The sequence below is a fragment of the Haliotis rufescens genome, unplaced genomic scaffold, assembly GCF_023055435.1.
Source record: "Haliotis rufescens isolate VD_foot unplaced genomic scaffold, xgHalRufe1.0.p SCAF_3, whole genome shotgun sequence".
NCBI lineage: Eukaryota > Metazoa > Mollusca > Gastropoda > Lepetellida > Haliotidae > Haliotis > Haliotis rufescens.
In genome coordinates this window covers 3,416,013-3,442,893 of record NW_025964001.1, presented here as the reverse complement: position 1 = coordinate 3,442,893, position 26,881 = coordinate 3,416,013, and the positions used below count along the sequence as shown (strand labels likewise).

General features: G+C 42.9%; 1 protein-coding gene across 2 annotated transcripts in view; it reads right to left on the bottom strand.

The window, feature by feature from the left end:
* LOC124131891 (autophagy-related protein 2 homolog A-like) overlaps positions 1-26,881 on the bottom strand; it is an 81,632-nt gene that overhangs the window by 19,022 nt on the left and 35,729 nt on the right. The window contains exons 14-32 of one of the 2 annotated variants that reach the window (XM_046495402.2): positions 22,634-22,819; positions 20,192-20,295; positions 19,115-19,287; positions 18,866-18,965; positions 18,484-18,694; positions 17,548-17,690; positions 16,828-16,991; positions 15,941-16,095; positions 15,590-15,722; positions 14,588-14,790; positions 13,768-13,848; positions 10,861-10,967; positions 9,407-9,439; positions 7,823-7,915; positions 6,378-6,445; positions 4,935-5,002; positions 2,648-2,818; positions 2,284-2,413; positions 349-569 (exon numbers count right to left, since the gene is read on the bottom strand). In XM_046495402.2, coding sequence (XP_046351358.1) covers positions 349-569; positions 2,284-2,413; positions 2,648-2,818; positions 4,935-5,002; positions 6,378-6,445; positions 7,823-7,915; positions 9,407-9,439; positions 10,861-10,967; positions 13,768-13,848; positions 14,588-14,790; positions 15,590-15,722; positions 15,941-16,095; positions 16,828-16,991; positions 17,548-17,690; positions 18,484-18,694; positions 18,866-18,965; positions 19,115-19,287; positions 20,192-20,295; positions 22,634-22,819 — 2,544 coding nt within the window. The remainder of the gene's footprint in view (positions 1-348; positions 570-2,283; positions 2,414-2,647; positions 2,819-4,934; positions 5,003-6,377; positions 6,446-7,822; positions 7,916-9,406; positions 9,440-10,860; positions 10,968-13,767; positions 13,849-14,587; positions 14,791-15,589; positions 15,723-15,940; positions 16,096-16,827; positions 16,992-17,547; positions 17,691-18,483; positions 18,695-18,865; positions 18,966-19,114; positions 19,288-20,191; positions 20,296-22,633; positions 22,820-26,881) is intronic. The other variant, XM_046495403.2, reaches the window with a different exon arrangement.

The following is a 26,881-nucleotide window of genomic DNA, read 5'->3' as shown; positions in this document are numbered from 1 at the left end:
AGCCTGATAATGTGTGATATACATCCAGTTACAAATTATTTTCATTCACTGGTATCAAGTTAAAAGGAATCAGCCCCCCAACCAAAACTAATGAAAAGCCTTGCATGATAAAGGTGGTGAAGGTTCCTCATCCACTGAGGACTTCCTCTACTGGTCCATCAGAGTAGTCTCCCTTGAACCACCATGCTACCAAGCTTGTTCAATCATGGTCATAATAGTCTCCCATGATTTAATTTTCATCTTGAAAATATAAGATGATGCTGAAGTACCTCATTGTTTTTTTTACAAAGAACATTTGTAATTTTTGTTATCATTGATACATTCCCAACTCATAACTCCTTAACTTACAGCTATCCCCCAGCCCGGGTCATCGATGATACAGAATTCCTCATCATCACTCAGCTTCTCGGTGCGATCAGACAAGGTGCTACTGGTCACAGACTCTGCACTGGTTGAGATGACGATCGGCCTCAGCCCGGCTGGAGGGACCTGACCTTGACCTTGGGTCTGAGTATTTGGCAGGAAGAAAACTTGAGTCTTGTTGTCTGAACCTTGTCTTTCAGGAGATTCTGGAAAAGTAGCAGTTTGTTTTATCGTAATAAAAGAAAGTGTGTAATTATTTTACTGGAGGAGAAGCACTTCCAGAAAAGTCATTCAAATAAATTAAATAGCATCCATAATGTGCACAGTAGGCAATATTCTTATAATATCTTGGTTTTCATATTATTTTGTGAACAAATTTATCTGAATATATAGTCAGTTAAGTTTGTCTAATCCTTTAACAATTAGTCTGTCTATTGAATACATAATTTTTTTGTGGCGAACATGTCAGTTTGCATTTGGATGAATAAAAAATATAGGTGGTGCTTTTCAGATTTATCTTTGCTCCATGTTTCTTTTAAGGGGTGAGCAGAATCCATAAAATCTTGATTTAAAAACAGCCACTGAATCAATTTTGACATGACATATTATATTTAATGTCTACATTTGCTTCATAATATTTACTGGATACAATATTTTCTGTTGGTTGTTGCTGAGTCAATACAGTGTCATTAAGTCACAACAGACCCTGAGATAAAACACCTGTACATTCAGCATGACACCCACCTGTACATTCAACATGGCATTCACCTGTACATTCAACATTGCACCCACCTGTACATTCATCATGACACCCACCTGTAAATTCAACATGGCATTCACCTGTACATTCATCATGACACCCACCTGTACATTCATCATGACACCCACAAGTACATTCAACATGACACTCACATGTACATTCAACATGGCACTCACCTGTACATTCATCATGACACCCACCTGTACATTCATCATGACACCCACAAGTACATTCAACATGACACTCACATGTACATTCACAATGGCACCCACCTGTACATTCAACATGGCACTCACCTGTACATTCATCATGGCACCCACCTGTACATTCAACATGGCACTCACCTGTACATTCAACATGACACCCACCTGTACATTCATCATGACACCCACCTGTACATTCAACATGACACCCACCTGTACATTCAACATGGCACTCACCTGTACATTCAGCATGATACCCACCTGTACATTCAACATGGCACTCACCTGTACATTCATCATGACACCCACCTGTACATTCATCATGACACCCACCTGTACATTCATCATGACACTCACTTGAATATTCAGCACGGCATTCACCTGTACATTCAGCATGACACCCACCTGTACATTCAGCATGGCATTCACCTGTACATCCAGCATGACACTCACCTGTACATTCAACATGGCACCCACCTGAACATTCAGCTTGGCACCTATCTGTACATTCAGCATGACACTTACCTGTACATTCAACATGACACCCACCTGTATATTTAGCATGGCATTCACCTGTACACTCAGCATGACACTTACCTGTACATTCAGCATGACACTCATCGGTACATTCAGCATGACACATACCTGTACATTCATCATGACACCCACCTGTACATTCAACATGACACCCACCTGTACATTCAGCATGACACTCACCTGTACATTCAGCATGGCATTCACCAGTACATTCAGAATGACACTCACCTGTACATTCAGCATGACACCCACCTGTACATTCAACATGACACCCACCTGTACATTCAACATGACACTCACCTGTACACTCAGCATGACACCCACCTGTACATTCAACATGGCTCCCACCTGTACATTCAGCATGAAACCCACCTGTACATTCAGCATGACCCCTACCTGTACATTCAACAGGACACCCACCTGAGCTGGATGAGGAGGCCTCAGACTCCTGCATGGCGTCCACCATCATGGTGCTGACATGCTCCAAGCGGGACTCCGACATCTGGTAGCTTTCCGGGACAGTCTCAGGTACAAGTGAAGACTCCCGGGACTGAAAAAGAGACAGAGACATTCTAGGGATGTTCATCACTGGACACAAGTTTCTGACCAACCAATCCTGTTAGTCGCTTCTGAAGACAAGCATGAGTTGCTGAAGACCAGTTCTAACCCAGATCTTCATGGGGCCTAAGAGTTTACTGACCGGGATGCTGGGTTTACTGACCGGGTTGCCGAGTTTACTGACCGGGTTGCTGAGTTAACTGACCGGGATGCTGGGTTTACTGACCGGGTTGCTGGACACAAGGTGAGCCTCCTCCAGAGGTGGGCTGTCGGCGGGGAAGAGGTCACCGTCATCGGCAAAGTAGCGTATCAACTCTGTCAGGGCTTTACACGAGTCGGCACACGTGCGGATGTTCACACGATTGGTGGATATTCTCAGGTCAGTCTTGGGAAACTTCTGTATAATATATGATCCAGGATCATTGTAATATTGGCAGACTTACACAACATTTTAAATTGGAAATTGTACAGTAATTGTTATATTTACATACATATCCTATCTCACACTATGCATTTCTCCTTCTTTTGATTGTGGTGTGGAAACGCCCAAGAACAAAGTTTCCAGTTTCTAAAAACACTTTGCTCTCAGCATTACCATAGTCACCACCCAAACAAATGGGTTACGTACTGTTATCCCATGTGCCTTGACTACCTGTGCCACACCATTCTTATTAGAGTGGAGACCAACGTAGCTGTGATGGTTGGGAGGGCATATAGCGTGTGAGATGTAAATATACCATTTCCAAATTTTTTAATTTATCCTAACTCACACTTTGCATTTATCCCATGGCTTGACGGTAACAACACCCTAGCCTGTATTAGACTACAACTGAGAGATATACACAAGGAAGCCTGTTCTAAACAGTGCTTCAATCACCAGATTGTTAGATCGTCTAGTGTTGTAAAGACAGGAAGTCATGAGTGGGTAACAAAGACTGAAACCCTTTACGTGAATGAGTGAGTTGGGTTTTAACACCACCTTTAACGGTATTCCAGTTATATCGCGGCGTGTCAGCTTAATTAGGGAGGAAAGCCCCAAGTGATGCAGGTCTCAAATGTTTACCACTTCGGTGAAACCCACAAGCACGGGTATGGTGCTGACAAACCTAGAAACATAATCGGGGCGAACTGGGATCCGAACCCACAACCATTGGTTTCTGGCGTGCCCAAGGGACGCAACTCTGCACAGCGAATCGCGGCGCCTTAGATGGCTGGGCCACCCGTGCCCCAGAAACCCTTTACGCTTATCAGACATAACAGCATGAAATCAGGTTTAACACGTGTTATGTACTTTCACATAGGAAATCGTTACAAAGAAACGACCACATAGCTTGAAGTAGTGAGTCTATTCAGCTGCAACTAATAACCAATCTGGAAAGGGTCTCTACAAGACAGACCTCCACACCTCCATGATGTAAGGTTAATCTGCTTGACATCTTTTTTTATGCTTCGCCAAAGCCAATCATGACTGTGAGGAAACATAATAGCAGGTGCGCCAGAGATGAACGCATACGTCTTGGTTTGGCAGGAACATCATCACATAGAAAACTGTCCAAACCATGTCGTCTTTAACAGATAATGAGGTCAAGGTCGCCACTGGAGGTTGTTTGACGACCGTAGTGGAAAAAGCTGTCTTGGTCACACGCTTGGGTTTCTTGAACGATGAAGCCCCAGGTTCCACATCTTTAGAATTTGACCGTCGATCAACAAAACGCTTCTGGCATTTGCATAGGTAATTCCAAAAGACTTTCTGGGACAACTGGGAACATTGTGAGCAGCGATGAGCCGGTTTACAAAGCCCACGGCAATCACAACAAAGATAATGTGGATCGGTTTATGAATAAGTACATCTGCATTTTTTACAGGCTTGTTTATCCTTATCAGTTCCATTTCGCCGTAATGTTGGTAAAATGGAAGAGGAAACTCTTTAAAAAAGATCAATTCTCTACCACTGAAAACATGTTCCTATATATTGGCGATGAGAGAGAATGATGTGGCTGGGGTAGTCAGGTGATCAAACCAGGTAGAGTCAAGGCACACGGGATTACAGTGTGTGACTCATTTGTTTGGGTAGTGACTATGGTGATGCGGGAATGTGTTCGGGCGAAGTGTTTTTAGCAGCTGGAAACTTTGTTTTGGGGCCTTCCACACTAAGATTGAAAGAAGGAGAAATGCATAGTGTGAGATAGGATAAGTAAAAAAATGATATATATATATATATATTCAAAGAATTAGGTAATATAACACAGAACATGTTAAGCTCAAAATGTCAGCGCTGAAAGGTGAGTTTGTACATTTGGGGATTAGGCCAATATAAATCATCCATCATATAGCCATCCTATCTGTCTGCCTCTCAATCTCAGTCTCAATTCACTGTAATCTGAGGTGTTGTCAAATTTGGTTTCGGTACAGCTTTGAAATAATTTTGAAAAAATGCCACACACCTGATTTTCCAGACCTAACTACACACCAATCTACTACTGTAGATACACCAGCCTAGCAGCGGTTCCTACCTGGTCCTTGCCATCGCTGGTCCTCAAAGACAGCTCAAACCTCTCCAGGTCCGCTACACACACATAGTCTGTAACACAACGCAGAACTCTCAACACTACGTACCATAGGGACCTGGGAACAGTTCACAGAGCGATTTTAGTGCTACGATTGTCATAAGTCAATGTTACAGTATGGGAGGTGCGATTGTCTTAGGGCTAAGATTGGTTTGTGGAACGATGTCCTGGGCATGGATTACAAAGTGATCTTAGCGCTACGAAAAATCTTAACTCCCATACGTTAACATACACTTACCACCGTCGTAGCACCACAATCGCTTTGTGAAACAGGCCCATGTAGTCATACATAGAGCCTTTAATACTAAGGAATACAATGATTTTATATGCATTTAATTGAAACCAATTATCTAGACACAATCATAAAATGAAATCAAAATCATTAAAATATATTCTTATAAGCAACCATTGTACCAGTTATTGGCTAGAAACATTAAAGGATACAACGATAAATATCGGAAAAAAAACCAACATTATTAACATGTAGTCTCTGATCACCGGAAACTCCCAGTGAAGTGAACAATGTCTTCTGTCAGATGTCCATACATGGATCTTACTGTACAAATAGTATATATTTTGTACTTTAAATCAGAATTCAAAAATGGAAACAATTATCAGGTCCATAATTGTTTTGTTATTTTGACCTATGCAAAATTGTTAAGCATAACATTAAAGTGTGTATCTTTATCAGCACCTTAAAATGGGCAACCGCCTCTGTAGTCTAGTGGACATACTGGTAGCTTCTGCCTGGGGTGCAGAAGGTCGGTAGTTCGATCACTGGCTGTGTCATACCAAAAGAAGATGATGGTACTTGTTGTTACCATGCCTGGTGTTTGGCATTAAAGTGCACCCACGCTGCTACACAAGTTTAGTAATTCTAAACATGATGTTAAACCCAACTTCAGCTCACCTCACCTCTACTATTGGCACTCTGGTTGTCATCTTCCTGAGGCAAGGGCGTTAACTGACTATACAAGTCTAGTTTTCACCCTTGCTGGAACTAGACTGGAATTCCATAGTTACATTTGGCTGGACTTATGAGTCCTTTGCATAGTTCTATCAAAATTGTGTAACGAACTAGACATCCAGTTCATACACAACATGGATTTCAAAGTGCAAAGTGATTATGGTCAACTGCATGATTTGCAAGGCATGTGTACCACCAGCTGGGGGTCGACACATATTTTGCAAATCTTTTCATGTTTTTGATCAAGGTGCTTGATCATCAGATCAGATTGTCTTGGCTGGACACCACCATTTTGTTTGAAGCAAATGCAAGTGATATGAGAGATAGCATCTGATTGGAATTTTATGGCCAGTAAACGCCCTTGCCTCGGGAAGACGTCTGGTTGTGTTGAAGTACATGTTTTCACTGTATGCGTGTCTTACCTCTTCTAAGATTCACCTCCATGTAGTTCTTGTTGGACAGAAATAGAGCAGCATCATCAAGGTGGAACCTGTAGGGCAACAAGAACATGAGTAAAGTCATGCACAGGTCCACACAGATCCACACAGGTGCACACAGGTCCACATAGGTACACACAGAACCATACAGGTCCTCACATGTCCACACAGAACCATACAGGTCCACACAGAACCACACAGGTTGTCACAGGTCCACACAGGTCCACACAGGTCCACACAGGTGCACACAGGTGCACACAGGTCCTCACATGTCCACACAGAACCATACAGGTCCACACAGAACCACACAGGTCCACACAGGTCCACACAGGTCCTCACATGTCCACACAGAACCATACAGGTCCACACAGGTCCACACAGGTGCACACAGGTGCACACAGGTCCTCACATGTCCACACAGAACCACACAGGTCCACACAGGTGCACACAGGTCCTCACATGTCCACACAGAACCATACAGGTCCACACAGGTGCACACAGGTCCACACAGAACCACACAGGTCCACACAGGTGCACACAGAACCATACAGGTCCACACAGAACCACAGAGGTTGTCACAGGTCCACACAGGTCCACACAGAACCACACAGGTACACACAGGTGCACACAGGTCCTCACATGTCCACACAGAACCACACAGAACCACACAGGTCCACACAGGTCCACACAGGTGCACACAGGTCCTCACATGTCCACACAGAACCACACAGGTCCACACAGGTCCACACAGGTGCACACAGGTCCTCACATGTCCACACAGAACCATACAGGTCCACACAGGTGCACACAGGTCCTCACATGTCCACACAGAACCACACAGGTCCACACAGGTGCACACAGAACAATACAGGGCCACACAGAACCACAGAGGTTGTCACAGGTCCACACAGGTCCACACAGAACCACACAGAACCACACAGGTCCACATAGGTACACACAGGTCCTCACATGTCCACACAGAACCATACAGGTCCACACAGAACCACAGAGGTTGTCACAGGTCCACACAGGTCCACACAGAACCACACAGGTCCACACAGGTCCACACAGGTACACACAGGTCCACATAGGTACACACAGGTCCTCACATGTCCACACAAGTCCTCACAAGTCCAAACAGAACCGTACAGGTCCACACAGAAACAGTTTCCATTTAACTGAGAAGGGTTGCAGTGAAAGTTTTACCTGAGAAAGGTCATAGTGAAATTGTTAGCTGAGAAGGGTTGAAGTGAAATTGTTAGCTGAGAAGGGTTGAAGTGAATTTTTTACCTGAGAAGGGTTGAAGTGAAATTTTTAGCTGAGAAGGGTTGAAGTGAAATTTTTAGCTGAGAAGGGTTGAAGTGAAATTTTTAGCTGAGAAGGGTTGAAGTGAAAGTTTGATCTGGAAAGGGTTGCAGTAACATTTTTACCTGAGTAGGGTAGTTGGAGATTGGGCTACAATGTTGCTGGATATACTGAAGGTTTCTGCTGTCAACATGGCACGCTGAGCAAGATGAACAGGTCTGGAAAGCAAATATCATGCAAGTAATCTCACACAAATAGCAAATATAAGGACCCTGCTCTTATTTCTGAGACCTATCAGTTTATTTTCTTGCTTCACTGATTAGCCTACCTTCACCTTGACTTCATGCTGCTTGGCATTTTGCCAAGAGAATCCATGAAACAAGAAACAAAGTTGGTCTTGTACAGTTATATAATATCAATGATACATAGAAAATCTTGCATCTTTGAATATCAAATATATCAACATGAGTTCATAAATGTTTAAACTTTTGTGGCTTGCCGAGGAGCTTTAACACTTGGCTCTTGGCATCAGTAGATTTTTGAGCAGTCATATGGACTATTATTAGCAGAACTGACTGGACCACACAGAATTTTACTAGACTGGGGTTTTGGACTGGTGTCGCAGACCGTAACCAGCTCCTGTGGCAGAGAGATAAGTGATATCATTTCATTGTGAGGTCATGGTAACCAATGACATAACAATGATGTGCAAAGCATTGTGATGCAATTCATTGAAGTGAATTCTCCAAGAAGATATTGCTTCATCTCACCCAAGCTGTATCTCCTGTGGAAGCCAGATTTGGATGATAAATATATATTTAATAAATACCAAGCATAAACAATGTTCAAGAGGTGAAAGGATAACATCAGTGCATTGGTCACAACAGAAGCTGGTGTACATGTGTGTTCGTGTGGTAGGGCATCCTCTGTATCTCCAGGGCTAGCATTTCGGTAAAACATACACTTACCCCTTGATCCATTTCCATGCTTCTCGCGATCTAAAATTACCCGCCCTTGATTTTCATTAACATTTTACTGACCAATCAACATCAAGATAAGGAAAAAGGAAATGGATAGGGGAGGTTACTCTTATTGCCTAGAAACCAAAGCCACTGCCAGTTTTTCAATGTTGAATTTCTCGCAAACTTTATCATAATCAATGGGACCGGCCACCCTGTTGTTGATATCGCCAACCTAAAACTGAAGCGGGTTTGTAACTCACGTTCTGATTGGTCCATTAGACTAAGTAGCGCAGCAAATCAAATTGGCTATGAAAATCAAGGGCAGGTAATTTGAGATGACAGGAACCACAGGAATGGATTCAGGGGTTTGAGTAGGTTTAGCGAAATGCGAGCCCTGGAGATATGGAGGATGGTGTGGGCAGGCAGTCAGTATCTAGCAATTGCAAGAAAGGTTTCAGTGCAGCCATGCCAAGTGAGGGACTGACTCTGGAATAATGGGAGCAAGATGTCAGTGTCAACTAGAGAACTATGTACATCATAAGACCACACAAGATAATGAGTCACTGGATGTCAAATTCCAGAGGATTGACAGATCAAAGTGTATCAAATTTAAAAGTGAAAGAGTTCAAAAGAATTTAAGTTAAGTCGGCAGAATTTCAGCCATGTTGTGACTCAAATTCAAGAAATGAAAAAAGGGTATGCACTGATCTGGAAAGCGAGGGGAAAGCAATAAGTTAAAATCATTACTCTGTGACCAAGTCATCTTCATCTTGGAATGGTCTGTATGTACACACAAACATAATATTACCATTACTGCTGATATAAAGACTCCAGCACGACAATTGGTTAAATTCATCACAACAAAAGATCTTGTAAAAACATGGTTCAATCAATTTGGTAACACTGAAGCTTCAGCAATGAGGAAGTGAATATGCGCAGAGCTACGGATAAACAGCGTAAAATACCCCCCAAAAATAGTCAAAACCCAATTACTTTTAATTTACTTGCATTAAATGAAAAACTCAAATGTATAAAAACAGCTCACGTATATACCCACTGAAGCTTTTTCAGCATGCGTACAAAGGATCTAATTTCCAAAACACAACTACGAGATAATTTACTTTCCGAGTCAAGCCTTTATATTTAAAACAGTTATATACATCCAAAACATTATTTCATTTTTTTTAAATCTTAAAATGTTCGCAAATTTTGGGAAAAACCAAATAAAGTGATCATGGTGATGTATAGATGAGTGAAAAAATATTGGTTTCCCAATGAAAAATGTAATAACCGAATCAAATTAGAACCCCTAGAGTGAAAACTCAATTGCTCAAAAACCTATCTGGAGCTCTGGTATGCTTTATGCTGATTGAGCAACTTCAGCAACATGAAGGATGTGGACACCAAGAATGGGCTTCACACATTTTTGCTAGATGTGGAACTGAACCCTGTCTCTTTGTTACCAAGGATCATTTTAAACAGAAAGCTGACCCACCACCCACTGAAGCATAAAGGAGTAAAAAAAACCAACACAATAATATATACTCACCGACAAAGAAATGCGAATACCATACATGTTGCTTAATATATGACGAATTACTCATATTCAAGGGACATTAGATTAGTTTCATGCACAAACGACACACTGGTATGTTATGTGAACCGACCCTTATGAACGCATCACATGTGACGCCAGAGATCCATGACTTGAGATACACCATTTGTCTTGTACAAGATTAGCGTGTAAAGTTTGGAAATCACGTGCATAAGTATAAAGACACTTAACTGATTGTCAGTTTGTCATTAAGTGGTACACATTGGAAACATCTCTTCTTATTGTACATGCTTCTCTATATGTTTCTATGGTTTGGGTTTCTTTTGGCAGTGAGTATATATATAAAAAAAAAAAGATAAAAAAAAGATGTTTGAGATTAAGACTGATAGCCTTAAACACCTCACAGCATTACAGACGAAAAGCCTAATCATAATGGAAGATTTTGAACATCCTCCGAGAGGAAGCCAGTGTAATCCCTTGTCATTGCTAAAAGTCACAGCGACATGCCGAGTACAGCATACAGACATGCAGGAACTGGAAGAATCTAACTATCGGCACAAATAAGGACGACACTCACACCAGACAAAACCTGTGACTGCAAGTAGTGAAACATGAAGGACTGAGTGACACTAGTTATGGCACTGACCTGTAGTCTACAGCACAACTCCATAGATGAACGTGCAGCTCCGTGATGACCTTGGGCTCCATGTAACCCAGGATAGGGTAGTCCTTCACATCCAGGAAGTCCAGACACTGTCAACACAGAGGCACGTCACTCACAGTACTATAGGGGAACACAGAGGGCATGTAACTCACAGTACTATAGGGGAACACAGGGGGCATGTCACTCACAGTACTATAGGGGAACACAGAGGCACGTCACTCACAGTACTGTAGGGAAACACAGAGGTCTGTCACTCACTGTACTTTAGGGGAACACAGAGGCACGTCACTCACAGTACTTTAGGTGAACACAGAGGGCATGTCACTCACAGTACTGTAGGGGAACACAGAGGCACATCACTCACTGTACTTTAGGGGAACACAGAGGCACGTCACTCACAGTACTTTAGGGGAACACAGAGGGCATGTCACTCACAGTACTGTAGGGGAACACAGAGGCACGTCACTCACTGTACTTTAGGGGAACACAGAGGCACGTCACTCACTGTACTTTAGGGGAACACAGAGGCACGTCACTCACAGTACTTTAGGGGAACACAGAGGCACGTCACTCACTGTACTTTAGGGGAACACAGAGGCACGTCACTCACTGTACTTTAGGGGAACACAGAGGCACGTCACTCACAGTACTTTAGGGGAACACAGAGGGCATGTCACTCACAGTACTTTAGGGGAACACAGAGGCACATCACTCACTGTACTTTAGGGGAACACAGAGGCATGTCACTCACAGTACTTTAGGGGAACACAGAGGGCATGTCACTCACTGTACTTTAGGGGAACACAGAGGCACGTCACTCACAGTACTTTAGGGGAACACAGAGGCACGTCACTCACAGTACTTTAGGGGAACACAGAGGCACGTCACTCACTGTACTTTAGGGGAACACAGAGGCACGTCACTCACAGTACTTTAGGGGAACACAGAGGGCATGTCACTCACAGTACTGTAGGGGAACACAGAGGGCATGTCACTCACAGTACTGTAGGGGAACACAGAGGCACGTCACTCACTGTACTTTAGGGGAACACAGAGGCACGTCACTCACAGTACTTTAGGGGAACACAGAGGGCATGTCACTCACAGTACTGTAGGGGAACACAGAGGGCATGTCACTCACAGTACTGTAGGGGAACACAGAGGGCATGTCACTCACAGTACTGTAGGGGAACACAGAGGGCATGTCACTCACAGTACTGTAGGGGAACACAGAGGGCATGTCACTCACAGTACTATAGGGGAACACAGAGGCATGTCACTCACAGTACTGTAGGGAAACACAGAGGGCATGTCACTCACAGTACTGTAGGGGAACACAGAGGGCATGTCACTCACAGTACTATAGGGGAACACAGAGGGCATGTCACTCACAGTACTGTAGGGAAACACAGAGGGCATGTCACTCACAGTACTGTAGGGGAACACAGAGGGCATGTCACTCACAGTACTATAGGGAAACACAGAGGGCATGTCACTCACAGTACTATAGGGAAACACAGAGGGCATGTCACTCACAGTACTGTAGGGGAACACAGAGGGCATGTCACTCACAGTACTGTAGGGGAACACAGAGGGCATGTCACTCACAGTACTGTAGGGGAACACAGAGGGCATGTCACTCACAGTACTATAGGGAAACACAGAGGGCATGTCACTCACTGTACTATAGGGGAACACAGAGGGCATGTCACTCACAGTACTATAGGGGAACACAGAGGGCATGTCACTCACAGTACTGTAGGGGAACACAGAGGGCATGTCACTCACAGTACTATAGGGAGACACAGGGATAGGGTAGTCCTTCATGCAGGAAGAAAGTCATATATGTTGACATAAATGGCAATGTCCCTCGATGGGTTTTCCACTCACAGTACTACAGGGGAACTTGCTTCACACATAACACCCATGTAAGAAAAGAAACTGGGAATATCTGTAGGATGAGTGCTTTTACCATTAGGCTACCCTGTTGTGTCCATCAGCCAATGATTGTTAGTTATGTGCTGACACTGCAAGTGTTAACATACCTGGGATTGCATGTGTTAACATACCTGGGACTGCATGTGTTAACATACCTGGGACTGCAAGTGTTATAACATACCTGGGACTACAAGTGTTAACATACCTGGGGCTACAAGTGTTAACATACCTTGAACTGCATGTGTTAACATACCTTGGGCTACAAGTGTTAACATACCTGAGACTGCATGTGTAAACATACCTGGGACTGCAAGTGTTAACATACCTGGGACTGCAAGTGTTAACATACCTGGGACTACAAGTGTTAACATACCTCGGGCTACAAGTGTTAACATACCTGGAACTGCAAGTGTTAACATACCTGGGACTGCAAGTGTTAACATACCTGAGACTGCAAGTGTTAACATACCTGGGACTGCAAGTGTTAACATACCTGGGACAGCAAGTGTTAACATACCTGGAACTGCAAGTGTTAACATACCTAGGGCTACAAGTGTTAACATACCTGAGACTGCAAGTGTTAACATACCTGGGACTGCAAGTGTTAACATACCTGGACTGCAAGTGTTAACATATCTAGGGCTACAAGTGTTAACATACCTGGGACTGCAAGTGTTAACATACCTGGGACTGCATGTGTTAACATACCTGGGGCTACAAGTGTTAACATACCTGGGACAGCAAGTGTTAACATACCTGGGACTGCATGTGTTAACATACCTGGGACTGCATGTGTTAACATACCCTGAGACTGCATTTGTTAACATACCTGGGACTGCAAGTGTTAACATACCTGGAACAGCAAGTGTTAACATACCTGGGACTACAAGTGTTTTCACATACCTGGGGCTACAAGTGTTTACATACCTGGGACAGCAAGGGTTAACATACCTGGGAGATCCAGCTTTCACCACTGGCAACCATCTTGTGTCGTAGTGTCCCCCCTCTCACATTCACCGACACAATGAAGTCCTGGCACATAAACAGCACAAATGTGACAAATCATAGATTATCAAACCTAATGTTGCATCATAGTTCAATATAATTCATGCATAAACCTGGGGCTTGGTTGGGTTGTTTTTTTTTTAAATAATGTTTTCCTGACACTGCTGGAGAACAATTATTTTGCCTCACTTTCACAAAAGTAAATGTCCAGGAAATATGTTCTGTGCCCCCTAAAATAATTGTTCCCCCATAACTAGAATATGAAATGGTCTGTCCTCCCAAAGTAGCATCATTATATTTGGAAGTATTTTCATTCCCATTGTAGAAAAACATATTTCATAAGGCTTAAAAAACAAAAGAGTTGGTTCACGGGCATTGTTTTTTTAAAATATAGTGCGGGTGGGCGTTGTCTTTTGTTGTTGTTGTTGTTGTTGTTGAAACTAGTATGTACAAAATATAAACAGTTGTGTACAATCAACCTGGGAAAGGGTCTCCCTACAAAATGTATTCCTTGATGAGTAAAATTCTGGAATACAGTATTTCACTACCGCTGGACTTGGAATATTGAAGGGATTTTTTTAATTTTTTTAAAAATGGAAATAAAAACAAATCGTGTGGCCAACTTCATGATGATGCAGGCGGTGCCTGAGAACCAAGGCTATTATTTTTTTTAGCCTAACATAACTGACAAGCCCCTTATAATGTGGAGCCATGCTGAGGAAGTGATGACAGTCTGGGTATGGGATGTCTCTGACCAGACTCTCACCTTGGTGTTGTTGATTGTATCTAGTTTGATCTTGATGGCTAGACTGATCATGTCGGGGCTGTCCGGGCCACGCCCCACACAGCTGGCAGCCTTGGAGGCCACACCCATTTCTGACTTGTAAATCCGGGGCTCCAGATGGGCTGGGAGGGAGTCTTGCTTCAGGGGCTCCAGGTTGCCTGGTACTACAGGGTTACCAAGGTAACCTAGCAGCACAAAATCAAGTTTTTAAATTTAGTGATGAAAGTATTTCATAGATCCTGATGAACCTAAACATCTCCTAGCTAGGATTCATTTTTTGTAATTGGTTACAGCCTATTACAGTGTATGTCTCTTCTAATTATTTGCTCAGACAATACTTGCTAACATTAACGTAAGCCTCAAAGATCTATGTTAGAACTGGTCTTGAGCAACTCATACTTGTCGTAAGACACGACAAACAGAGTCAGGCTCGCTGACTTGGTTGATGCATGGCATTGTAACCCAATTGCATAGATCGATGTACATGATGTCAATCACTGGATCACAGACTTGATTATTTACAGACCACTGTCATATAGCTGAAATATTGCTCAGTGTGTCTTGAAAGAACAAGCAAAGCAAAAGATAATCCCCAAAACATCATTAGAATATTAATAAAGATTGCATCATCCGTATTTATCTGTGTAAGCACTTTGTTACTGTCGGGGGCTCAGGTAGCCCAGGCGTCTAAGGCGCCACGATTCACTGTGCAGAGTTGCGTCCCTTGGGCACGCCAGAAACCTATGATCGTAGGTTCGAATCCAGGTTCATCACGATTATGTTTCTAGGTTTGTCAGCACCATACCCTTACTCGTGGGTTTCACTGAAGTGGTAAATGTCTGAGACCTGCATCAATTCAGGCTTTCCTCCAACATTAAGCTGACACGCTGTGATATAACTGGAATACTGTTAAAAGCGGCGTTAAACCCAACTCACTCACTCAATTGTTACTGTCGTAGGGGGATGCTACACAACATATCCTACCATTGTTACTCATGGCTGCTTTGTTTGACTGGAAACAGAGGTATCTAAGGTCAGGATCTCCATTGTAGCTGATGACGGAGAAGAGGACAGCTTCATCCACCTCCAGACACACCTCCCCGTGCTTCCCTTCTTCCTGGAGGTGTGAGAAATCAACACTCAAAATACTTCACACAAAACGTCAATATTTAACATCAAATTAGAACTAGGTTATTCATGTGGGAACAATATTTCTTCAAAGGTCATTGAGTTATGAGACGTTTGAGGGAGACATTATTATTTAAAGTCGTATCAATAAATTTGCAGCATTTCACGACATGATGATGAGGCTTGGTGTTGGCCAGACGAGTTTACCTTATGTGGTGTGACCATCAGAAGTTTTCCTTTGGTGATACTGAGAGAGAAGCAGAACTTGCTAGGAAGCTGCTGCTTGGAGGTCCGTTGGCTGCGAGAGCGGCCATCATGGATGGAGTAGTGGTAGTCTTCTGAGTCTGAGTCTGAACCAGAGTCTGTAACAGTGTGTAAGTGTTGAAGCATCAATGACAGAAAGATGTTGCTGGAACAGAACTGTGGCACCAGTATGGATGATGCTTACCATACTGGAGAGCTGACTTTGAAATGAGGCTTACCATACTGGAGAGCTGACTTTGAGATGGTGCTTACCATACTGGAGAGCTGACTTTGAAATGAGGCTTACCATACTGGAGAGCTGACTTTGAGATGGTGCTTGACATACTGGAGAGCTGACTTTGAGATGGTGCTTACCATACTGGAGAGCTGACTTTGAGATGATGCTTACCATACTGGAGAGCTGACTTTGAGATGAGGCTTACCATACTGGAGAGCTGACTTTGAGATGAGGCTTACCATACTGGAGAGCTGACTTTGAGATGAGGCTTACCATACTGGAGAGCTGACTTTGAAATGAGGCTTACCATACTGGAGAGCTGACTTTGAGATGATGCTTACCATACTGGAGAGCTGACTTTGAGATGATGCTTACCATACTGGAGAGCTGACTTTGAGATGAGGCTTACCATACTGGAGAGCTGACTTTGAGATGAGGCTTATCATACTGGAGAGCTGACTTTGAGATGATGCTTACCATACTGGAGAGCTGACTTTGAGATGAGGCTTACCATACTGGAGAGCTGACTTTGAGATGAGGCTTACCATACTGGAGAACTGACTTCGAGATGATGCTTACCATACTGGAGGGCTGACTTTGAGATGAGGCTTACCATACTGGAGAGCTGACTTGGTCAACTGGAACTTCTCCTGGTCTCCAGCCTGCTGCAGGAGATGGAGGATGTCCAGGTTGGCTGGGTGAGCAAGGTTCATGGACTCCTGTGTTCTCAGTGGAGACGGAGCGCTTGGCTCCCACAATGTGAGGTCATTGTTCACCCTGAGGTTAAAATCAAGCAGACATAAGTAGTGCTCTAACAAACGCTTGCTCCTTAGTGTCTCAGCATTGTACCTGTGCTCATGGGTTTCACTCAAGTGGAAAATAGCATCATGAATTCACTCTCTGAAATCTTCTTTCTTAATGAGGTAAATTGTTTTTACAAAGATAGATGTATTTTTTTTGCAGCACCATCTTGCTCACTTCATTGAATGGTCCTGTTAAAGGTTATGGAAATGTGTTGTCATTGCTCAACCAAAGCTACAGGGTTTGATTCCAGAAACATATCTTTGTGCTTTGACTGTCGTCATTCAACGTTAAAGTATGAGAGTCACAATCATCTTCGTGCTCAGACTACTTTGTGTATTCATCAGATTCTACCAAATTAACAACAAATTTCTAATTGGCTTCCCTGACAATTACCAGAGAAACTCATTCCTTGTCTTTAAGTCCATTAAATAAATATCTATATCTTCTAGGCAGGGACAGATATAAGTGTTGGCCCAATGGTTCCGGTGTCAGCTTGTTATGACCAACGCACGAGTTTGATTCTACTGACCTGTTGTAGAGCACTTCAAACAGACTCCTGCTGGGGAGGAAGGCGGTGACGATCGGCAGTGTGATGTCTACCAGGAGCTTTGTGTTGTTGACACAGTAGTCCTGGAAGCCTCTCATCTCCTCCTTGTCTCCAGGCAGAACCATCTGGGTAATAACATCCTTCCAAGATTAGTAGCTCCATAACAACATATATGTCACTGCCTAAGTCGAAGACATTTAAACAGAACTGTTTGCCCTGATAACCTTATTCTGTTCCAACATGTAAGTTTAACACGTAATATGTTCTCTACTGAATCCTCCCTCTATGCGACAATCCCTGAACTTTCCTCACCTGTGCTTGTTCTTTACCAAGTCTGGGGTAGTTTTGTCCATACGTGGACTGATCAAGACATTCACTCACCTCCCTGCTTTTAGAAATTTCACCAAGAATTATATGTTCCACTTCATACATGGACTGAACTTGGAAATGCCCAATGGACTGAACTTGGATATGGCTGATGGACTGAACTTGGATATGCCTGATGGACTGAACTTGGATATACCTAATGGACTGAACTTGGATATGCCTGATGGACTGAACCAAAATATGCCTGATGGACCGAACTTGGATATGCCTGATGGACTGAACTTGGATATGCCTAATGGACTGAACTTGGATATGCCTAATGGACTGAACTTGGATATGCCTAATGGACTGAACCAAAATATGCCTGATGGACCAAACTTGGATATGCCTGATGGACTGAACCAAAATATGCCTGATGACCGAACTTGGATATGCCTGATGGACTGAACTTGGATATGCCTGATGGATTGAAGCAAAATATGCCTGATGGATTGAAGCAAAATATGCCTGATGGATTGAAGCAAAATATGCCTAAAGGACTGAACCAAAATATGCCTGATGGACTGAACCAAGATACGACAGAACACTGACCTCCTCACTGGTGTGCTTGCTCTCTGACTTGTCACTCAGACTGCTGAGATCTTCCTGTTCATACATGGACTTGCGGGCCGAGAAGGGTGACGGTTCTGCTCGGTCAAACTGACAAGCTCCATTCAAAGAATCCATTGGCAAGGAGTCATCAGTGTCTCCCTGGTCGTCCTCCAACACAGATGGCTCCTTCTGGCTGGTTGCAATCACGAGTCTGCTCAAGTATAAAAACAGATTTTTAATTGTGAACAGCATAAAAACATCATTACAATACAAATCAAAAACAGCAACTTGCAGTCACTTATTATTTTCTCCTATGTTCAGAGAAGGACAATTTCATGAGTAGAAAACATTACAACTGGGGCATGCTGCTCTCCTTTCTCACCGTGGCCAGTTGAAGCCTTTCTCTGAGGAATCACAGCCATCATCAGATGAAACTGACACCAGCAACACAGGCGCATCGTTTGGGTCCTCTTGGAAGAAGCCTAATAAATAAAACAAGAACACACCAACGGTTAATTTTGTGACTTGTCTGTATAAGATCGAATTCTGTATGAAAATACCAAAATGATACTAAAGCATCTATGAAGATTGTGACAAGTATAATTATTTCGAAAAATGTTTGGCGTCGGACCTGATATATCACTGCACATGAACTCCATCTTCTGTTGTGGTCCTGAGTTGCCAAGATCTGTCTGAAAAGTGAAGTTCTTCATCTCTAGGATGAGGACTTCTTTGTGGAGGTTCCTCTGCCACCAGGGCTGGCGGATCACTTGGGGCCCGGTCCTCAGGTCAATGATCGGGAATCTGAAACATGGCAATGAACAATAGTTGGCCAAGATATAGATACCTTTATGGAGTATATGCTGGCATTACAGCAAGTTTCAGACAATGACTAGTCGGAGAGACAAGTGATATGTTTTCAACTAAAATGTACTACCCTGGGTGATGTTACATGCCAAAAATAAATAATGGTCTAGAAGGATTTAATTGTGTTTACTGCTGTTAAAGCAGCATAATTGCTGGAGAATATTAAACACTTGATTCTAAAAGTTATGAAAGGCCTTTTTGCCAAAAATCTCACTACTAAGAAGATTGTCTTTAATTTTATCTACTGTATTTGCCGTAAAAAGCGCCCCGGCGCTCTCAAAATTAGAAATAGGGGGTTCTTATTAGAATATTATTTTGGTGAAACAAAACAGAGATGAAAGATAAATTTCATGGTTTATGCTGACAGCCTGAAATGTTTATATACGACAGATATATTTTTCCAGAATTTAATTGCCCATAATCAAGGGTGCATATAACACACGAGTGTGTATTATTCGCGAAAAAATAAGTATTGTGTACATTGATCAGTCGGAAGGGGTGCCAATTGGGATTGTTCACTAGCCAATATATTAGCAAACAAGTGCTTATTAGAGCGAGGTGCTTATTAGGTCGAATACGGTAAAATGAATTAAATTATTTAAATTTGATTCCAAAAGTGTGTTCAGTAGAAATTTGACCACCTCCAAAATACAGGAATGTAACAGCTATGAAACGTACAGATTCTCTTGTCATGCGAAAGACCCAGGTTCGATTCTCACATAGGTACAAGGAGTGAAACCATTTTGGGTGTCGCCCGCCATGATATAGCGGGGAATAGTGCTAAGGGAGGCGTAAAAGCATAACAAAGCAATATGGAGAGAAGTGGATCGTGCCGTCTCACCTGACTCGGAGTGTGGCTCCACTACTGGAGATGTGCAGATCCATCTGCTTCTGTTCCATCATCGGCCCCTCCTCCATGGCCTGGCTGAAACACTGCCGCCCCAACTGCAATCAAGACCATCCATGGATTCCACTGGCACATTACAAATATGGACCATGGGTGCTAAATGGTCTGAGGCCATGCAAGCGTTATGTCCCTTTGGGATTGGTCACTTATTATAGGGGTGGGTGTGCCAGTGAGATTAGGGGGTAGGGTCAATAAAAAATGACATGGTGAAAGGTGAGGGGGGTCAGCAAAATGTATCACAAATATCTGGGGAGGGCCATGAAAACATGACAACAGGTTTTTTTCAAATAAAAAAATATAAATTTGAACATTATTTGGGGACTCATAAATTATTATAGGGATGTGTGGGTGAATGACATTAAGGGGTGTGTGGGTGGGTGAGTGAGATTAAGGGGTGTGGGGGTGAGTGAGATTAAGAGGGTTGGGGTGAGTGAGATTAAGAGGGGTGGAGGTGAGTGAGTTTACAGGGTGTGTGGGTGAGTGAGATTAAGGGGTGTGGGGGTGAGTGAGATTAAGAGGGTGGGGGTGAGTGAGATTAAGGGGGGTGGAGGTGAGTGAGATTACAGGGTGTGTGGGTGAGTGAGATTAAGGGGTGTGTGGGTGAGTGAGATTAAGGGGTGTTTGGGTGAGTGAGATTAAGGGGGTTGGGGGTGAGTGAGATTACTGGGAGAGGGTGAGTGAGATTAAGGGGTTTGGGGGTTAGTGAGATTAAGGGGGTGGGGGTGAGTGAGATTAAGAGGGTGGGGGTGAGTGAGATTAAGGGGGGTGGAGGTGAGTGAGATTACAGGGTGTGTGGGTGAGCGAGATTAAGGGGTGTGTGGGTGAGTGAGATTAAGGGGTGTTTGGGTGAGTGAGATTAAGGGGGTTGGGGGTGAGTGAGATTACTGGGAGAGGGTGAGTGAGATTAAGGGGTGTGGGGGTTAGTGAGATTAAGGGGGTGGGGGTGAGTGAGATTAAGGGGAGTGGGGGTGAGTGAGATTGAGGGGGTGGGGGTGAGTGAGATTAAGGGTAGTGGAGGTGAGTGAGATTAAGGGGTGTGTGGGTGAGTGAGATTAAGGGGTGTGTGGGTGAGTGAGATTAAGGGGTGTGTGGGTGAGTGAGATTAAGAGGGTGGGGGTGAGTGAGATTAAGGGGGGTGGCGGTGAGTGAGATTGAGGGGGGTGGGGGTGAGTGAGATTAAGGAAGGTGAATGAGATAAAGGGGGATGGGGGTGAGTGAGATTGAGGGGGGTGGGGGTGAGTGAGATTAAGGAAGGTGAGTGAGATAAAGGGGGATGGGGGTGAGTGAGATTAAGGGGGGTGTGGGTGAGTGAGATTAAGAGGATGGGGGTGAGTGAGATTAAGGGGGGTGGGGGTGAGTGAGATTAAGAGGATGGGGGTGAGTGAGATTAAGGGGTGTGTGGGTGAGTGAGATTAAGGGGGGTGGGGGTGAGTGAGATTAAGGGGGGTGGGGGTGAGGCACCATGAACAAATGTTACATATAATGAGGGTGGAGTGTCAGCAAAATATGATCAAGTCCCAACCTAAGACCGATTCCCCCTCCCCCCTCCCGCCCACCCTTACTTCATGAAAGGGTACAATATGTCATACATAGGCTCATTTAATCATATAATAATAATGAGAATAATCTGTCACTCAATATAGTGGATCTAACAAAATTACATTTCAAACCACAGATATACCGGTACCTTAAATCCTTTGTGGAATACTACCCATTGATAAGTGAGGATGAGTTTCCAAAACAGTGCACACCAACTTGTAAACCGCATACAGTGTTGTCAGTAAAACCCTAGTGGACTCTCCGGTACAGTTCACAAAAATCAAACAGTACTTATCATTGTTAATAATTCTAAGAATACTACCAACATTACATCATTGCAAAATTCCTGTGTTTTGGCTGCAATCACACTAAACTAAATTTTCAGATTTTCAACAGAAGTCCTCTTCACTGTCACCTAAACAATAATTAGTTGTACCCGCAATAGCACCTAACAGTCAGGCAGGAACAAACTTCTTTCCTGGTGTGCTAGAGCAAACAACGTACTAGGTGCTGCTCTCCTCCAACACTTAGTTGTAATCAGATGTAGACGATTCGTAAGAATGATCATTTATTTTATTCCAGAAAACTACACATGCTTTGCAGAAATTCTGCACTCTTTATTCAAAATGTATTCCTACCCAGGTCATAGTTTAGCTTGTTTTCATGGCCATCATTGCTATAAAGGAATACCCACTAAACAGCAGACATCAAATTCACATCATGTTTTTATTTTCTGTAGATGCTGAGGGACAATAGAACACGTGTGATTGGCCAGGGGATGAAATTAATTTCTCCCGGCCTATAGTTCTGACAGGATGTAGAGGAGTATGCTCTCACCACACTGGTCTGCTGTTGCTGCGACGTCTTGAACCTCGCACCACCCCCATGGTCAGTAGGGATGGTAGGCTCCGGAGACAGCAGGGCACTGATGCGGTCCACAATGGTGATATCAATCTCAGATGTAAACTGACCGAGTTCAAAGTTGATGTTTGTTTTAGGCAGCTTGCGTGACTTGGAACTCGACTGGAAAAGGACAAGTGCGATGATGAGTGAGTGAGTGAGTATGGTTTTACGCCATCACACATTGTACCCATGTCGGGAATCGAACCCAGGTTTTTGGCTTTACGTGTGAACGCTTTAACCAGCTACCTGACCGCCCCTCGTGCGATGATGAAGGTGATGTTGTTTTCAATACAATATGCCAAATATCTACTTTTTGTTTTCACTTTAAACAAAATATTAGGATAGACTCGTCTCTAAAATACAAAAATAATTTGTTCTGGCCAAATAGTGGTAACAATACGACAAATGAGTATGTTTAGTATGAAAGATTAACTAAGAAAATAAGCATTCAACAGATCCCGAAATATACCTGAAAAAATAGTAAGTTAATTTATAGAGCTCAAACCAGAATTTAAACCCACAATTTAAGGTTTCTGGTGTGCCCAAGGGACATAACTGTGCACACCTACTTGTGGCAACTTAGACGACAGGGGCCCCCCTTGACCCCGGAATATCATGATATGAGTAAGCTGCCTTGTGGTTTCTACTTAGAATCATCAGAAATTAGTGTGATTGTCAACCTCATGACATTTTTTTTTAATAAGCTTTCTCTCAATTTTTTATACTCAAGAACTGACTTCCATACATATTGTGATTATGGAGGTATACAGGTAAAAATCGTCTGACAGTGTAAATAAAAAAAACATAAAAATGTATTTAGACAAAAACTTCACGGACTGCTTATTCAATCATTAAAACACAAAAAAACACCACAGTATTAACGCAACACAAGCCCAACCCATTCAGGAAACACTTATCTGCTAGTTGGTGTGGTATTATATGTTTATTTGTTGTAAATAAATGCAAGAAGAACTGCTTGGTTAGCCAATTCAATGCCACAGAATCACTTGCTATTAAATTATTTTAAAAAATAACATCTTCTTTTAAGATGAATGGGAACGGGTGGATGAAACTATCTAAATTGACTTGGATATAGTTTCATTATTCTATTTTGCATGAGGAGGATTTGGAATGAATCAGTTATCTCACTAACATCCTTGCAAATGTTTGATGTCAGGGCCAAAAGGAAATTCAGTGACCACATGAATTTAAATGCGATTAAACCTGGCTTGACACCATGCAAGAGCATTTAACAATAGGGAAGTCCAAACATGGCTGTCAGGTGGAACAGATTCACTAAAATAGCCACAAATCCTAATGTGATGCAAAAATACAGCTAAAAACATGTCTACATGAGCGTAATTATAAGATGTGACGGTAGAGTTATAGGTTATCTGTTAGTGAGGGGTCCTCATTGAAAATCAAAAACTTTTGAATGTTGTGGTCATAAAAATTTCTAAAACAATTGCAGTGTGTGGAAAGAATATTTCTATCAGAAAAGAAAACATTGTCAAGCACAGAACAAATCTCACCATGTACCATTAAAATTGATTATTGAGACATAAATATTAAACTTGTATTTATACATGATCCTGAAACAGGACATCCAACATATTGTTTTAATCTAATACAATGACATAGGTTATCCAACCCAACCCTACATCCAAGAATTCCTTTTCAAGAATGTGTTAACAAGATATTCTGAACCCCAAATCACATCATCCAAAAAATCAAACCCCTCACCAATGGTACAGTTGTTGTTGCATTAGGTGTTTAAGAGGTCGCCTTCTGCCTAGGCAATTTCGGCTGACCTGTCCCTCTTTGGGACTCCTGTGTGTGAGAAGGGTTCACATATCTATTGTGAGTTCGGTGTTCACATAATTTCTGTTTTTGCATTGATATGATTTCTATTTTCTTATATTGATATGATTTCATTTTTATCCTTGGCTGCTCTGTTTATATACGTTCGAGCAGCTGTCCATCTCTCAGAAATAGAGTTAGTTTGGCCTTCGCTATTGCATCTCTTGGCTTTAGGAGATCTATGACAGATAGCGGATCTAACTGCAATTCTTGTTTTAACCTAGCCCGGGCCGGGGCATGGTCTTGACATTCTAGTAACAGGTGGTCAATGGTTTCAGCCTGATTGCAAGATGAACAAACCTTGTCATAGTGCTTTTTGTGACCAAGTCTGAGGCGTGAGATAGCAGTTTCAATTTTCCTTTCATTTGAGTATGAGTTTGGCTTTTGTTGGACCTTGGGTTGAATTTTGTATAGCCATCTGCCGATCTTACTTGCGTCCCATTGGGTTTGCCATCTTTTTGCTATGAAGGCTTTGATTTTGCTTTTTATCTCTAGTTTACTAAAGGGAATAGGCTGTATATCCGCTTTGTCTAGAGCTAGCTTCGCCAGTGAGTCTGCTTTTTCATTTCCATGAATATCTATGTGAGAGGGGATCCAACACAGCTCCACCTGTTGCCCTTGGTCCGATAGTTTTGTATATTCGTATAGAATATTGTTGACTGTGTTTGGCCTGGAGTTTGAGTTTCTTCCACTGATGGCCTGAAGTGCACTTAGCGAGTCTGATAGGACGACTGCCTTTGCTTCCGGGAGTTCCGGTATGAGTTTGAGTGCATGATGAATTGCCTCCAATTCAGCCGTGAATACTGACTGACCATCGGGCAAGCGAACTGAATGTGCTTGGGGTTTGGAGCTGTGGATATGGATCCCGTAACCAGCACTGTTGTTGATAGGATTCTTGGATCCATCAGTGTATATATGGGCCCAGCTGTCCCAGGTAGTTTGAATTTTAGTGATAGCTACTGAACGTAGTAGGGTTGGGTTTTCTCTTTTAGTGACTTCTGATGTTAAAGCAGTGTCAACTTTGGGAGTTTGTAAAGTCCAGGGAGGGTGTAACCATTTGTAGTGACTTTCTGGAGGCTGAATGTCATCGCAATTGTGACTTCGAATGAGTTCACGTACTAATATCCCAGATGGCTTTAGTGAGGGATTTTTTCGAGCTAGGGCCTCATCTCGAGCGTTTTTGTCTTGCCATATCTTTTTAACCAAAGGGTTTGATGTTCGTCCCCAGAACGATAATATTGCCTGCTCTCGTCTTAGTTTCAATGGGAGTTCTCCCGTTTCTACTTGTAGTGCTTCTAGTGAGGTGCCTGTCGCTGCGCCTGTGGCCAGTATTAGGGCTTTGTATTGTATTCTGTCTAGTCGCCTCAAGACAGTATTTGATGCTGAGTGAAAAGCCTCACAACCATAGTCAATTTTTGATCTGATAAGAGCTTTGTAGAGGTCCAGCTGAGTGTCCCTCGATGTGCCCCAAGATGTGCCTGAAATTGCCCGTAATACGTTCAGGTCTTTTTGACATCTGTTTTCCACATATTCGATATGCTTGCGCCAAGTGAGGTGTTGATCAAGGATAACTCCAAGAAATATTGCAGATTTTTCGAATTTGATAGGTTTGCCTTTTATGGAGACACGGGGTATCATAGCATCTTTCCCCCGGCGTTTGAATAGAACTCCAACAGTTTTTTCACTTGAAAGGGTGAATCCCCATTTATTGCACCATTGATCTACTCCGTCCAGGGCTGACTGGAGTTTTTTTCTGATTTGTGAGATATCTCTGTGCTTTACCCATATTGCTCCGTCATCAGCGAACTTAGAAGTTTGGGTAGGAGAGTTGACATGGTCAAAAAGATCATTGATCATGATATTAAACAGGGTTGGGCTTATAATGCTGCCTTGTGGCGTGCCATTGTCCAGTGCCATAGGATCCGATCGATTGTTCCCTATTTTAACTGAAAGCGACCTGTCTTGCAGGAAGCTGTCTATGAAGTTTGCCATGTTCCCTTCAACTCCATTTTGTGATAGTTTTGAGAAGAGTCCGTCATGCCATACCATGTCGAAGGCTTTGCTGAAGTCCAGAAATACTGCGGCTAGGTATTGTCTGTTTAATTGGGCTTTTTTTATTTCATTTTCCAGTCTTAGAATATGATCTAGACACGAGTGTCCCTTCCTGAAGCCACTTTGGTCAGGTTTTATGTGGTTGCCAGTTTCAAGATGATGCATGAGCCTTTTTGTAACCATGGCTTCCATGGCTTTGCACATGTTTGAGGTGAGTGAGATCGGTCGATAAGAGTTTGGTAGGGCTACGTCTTTCCCTTGCTTTAGCAG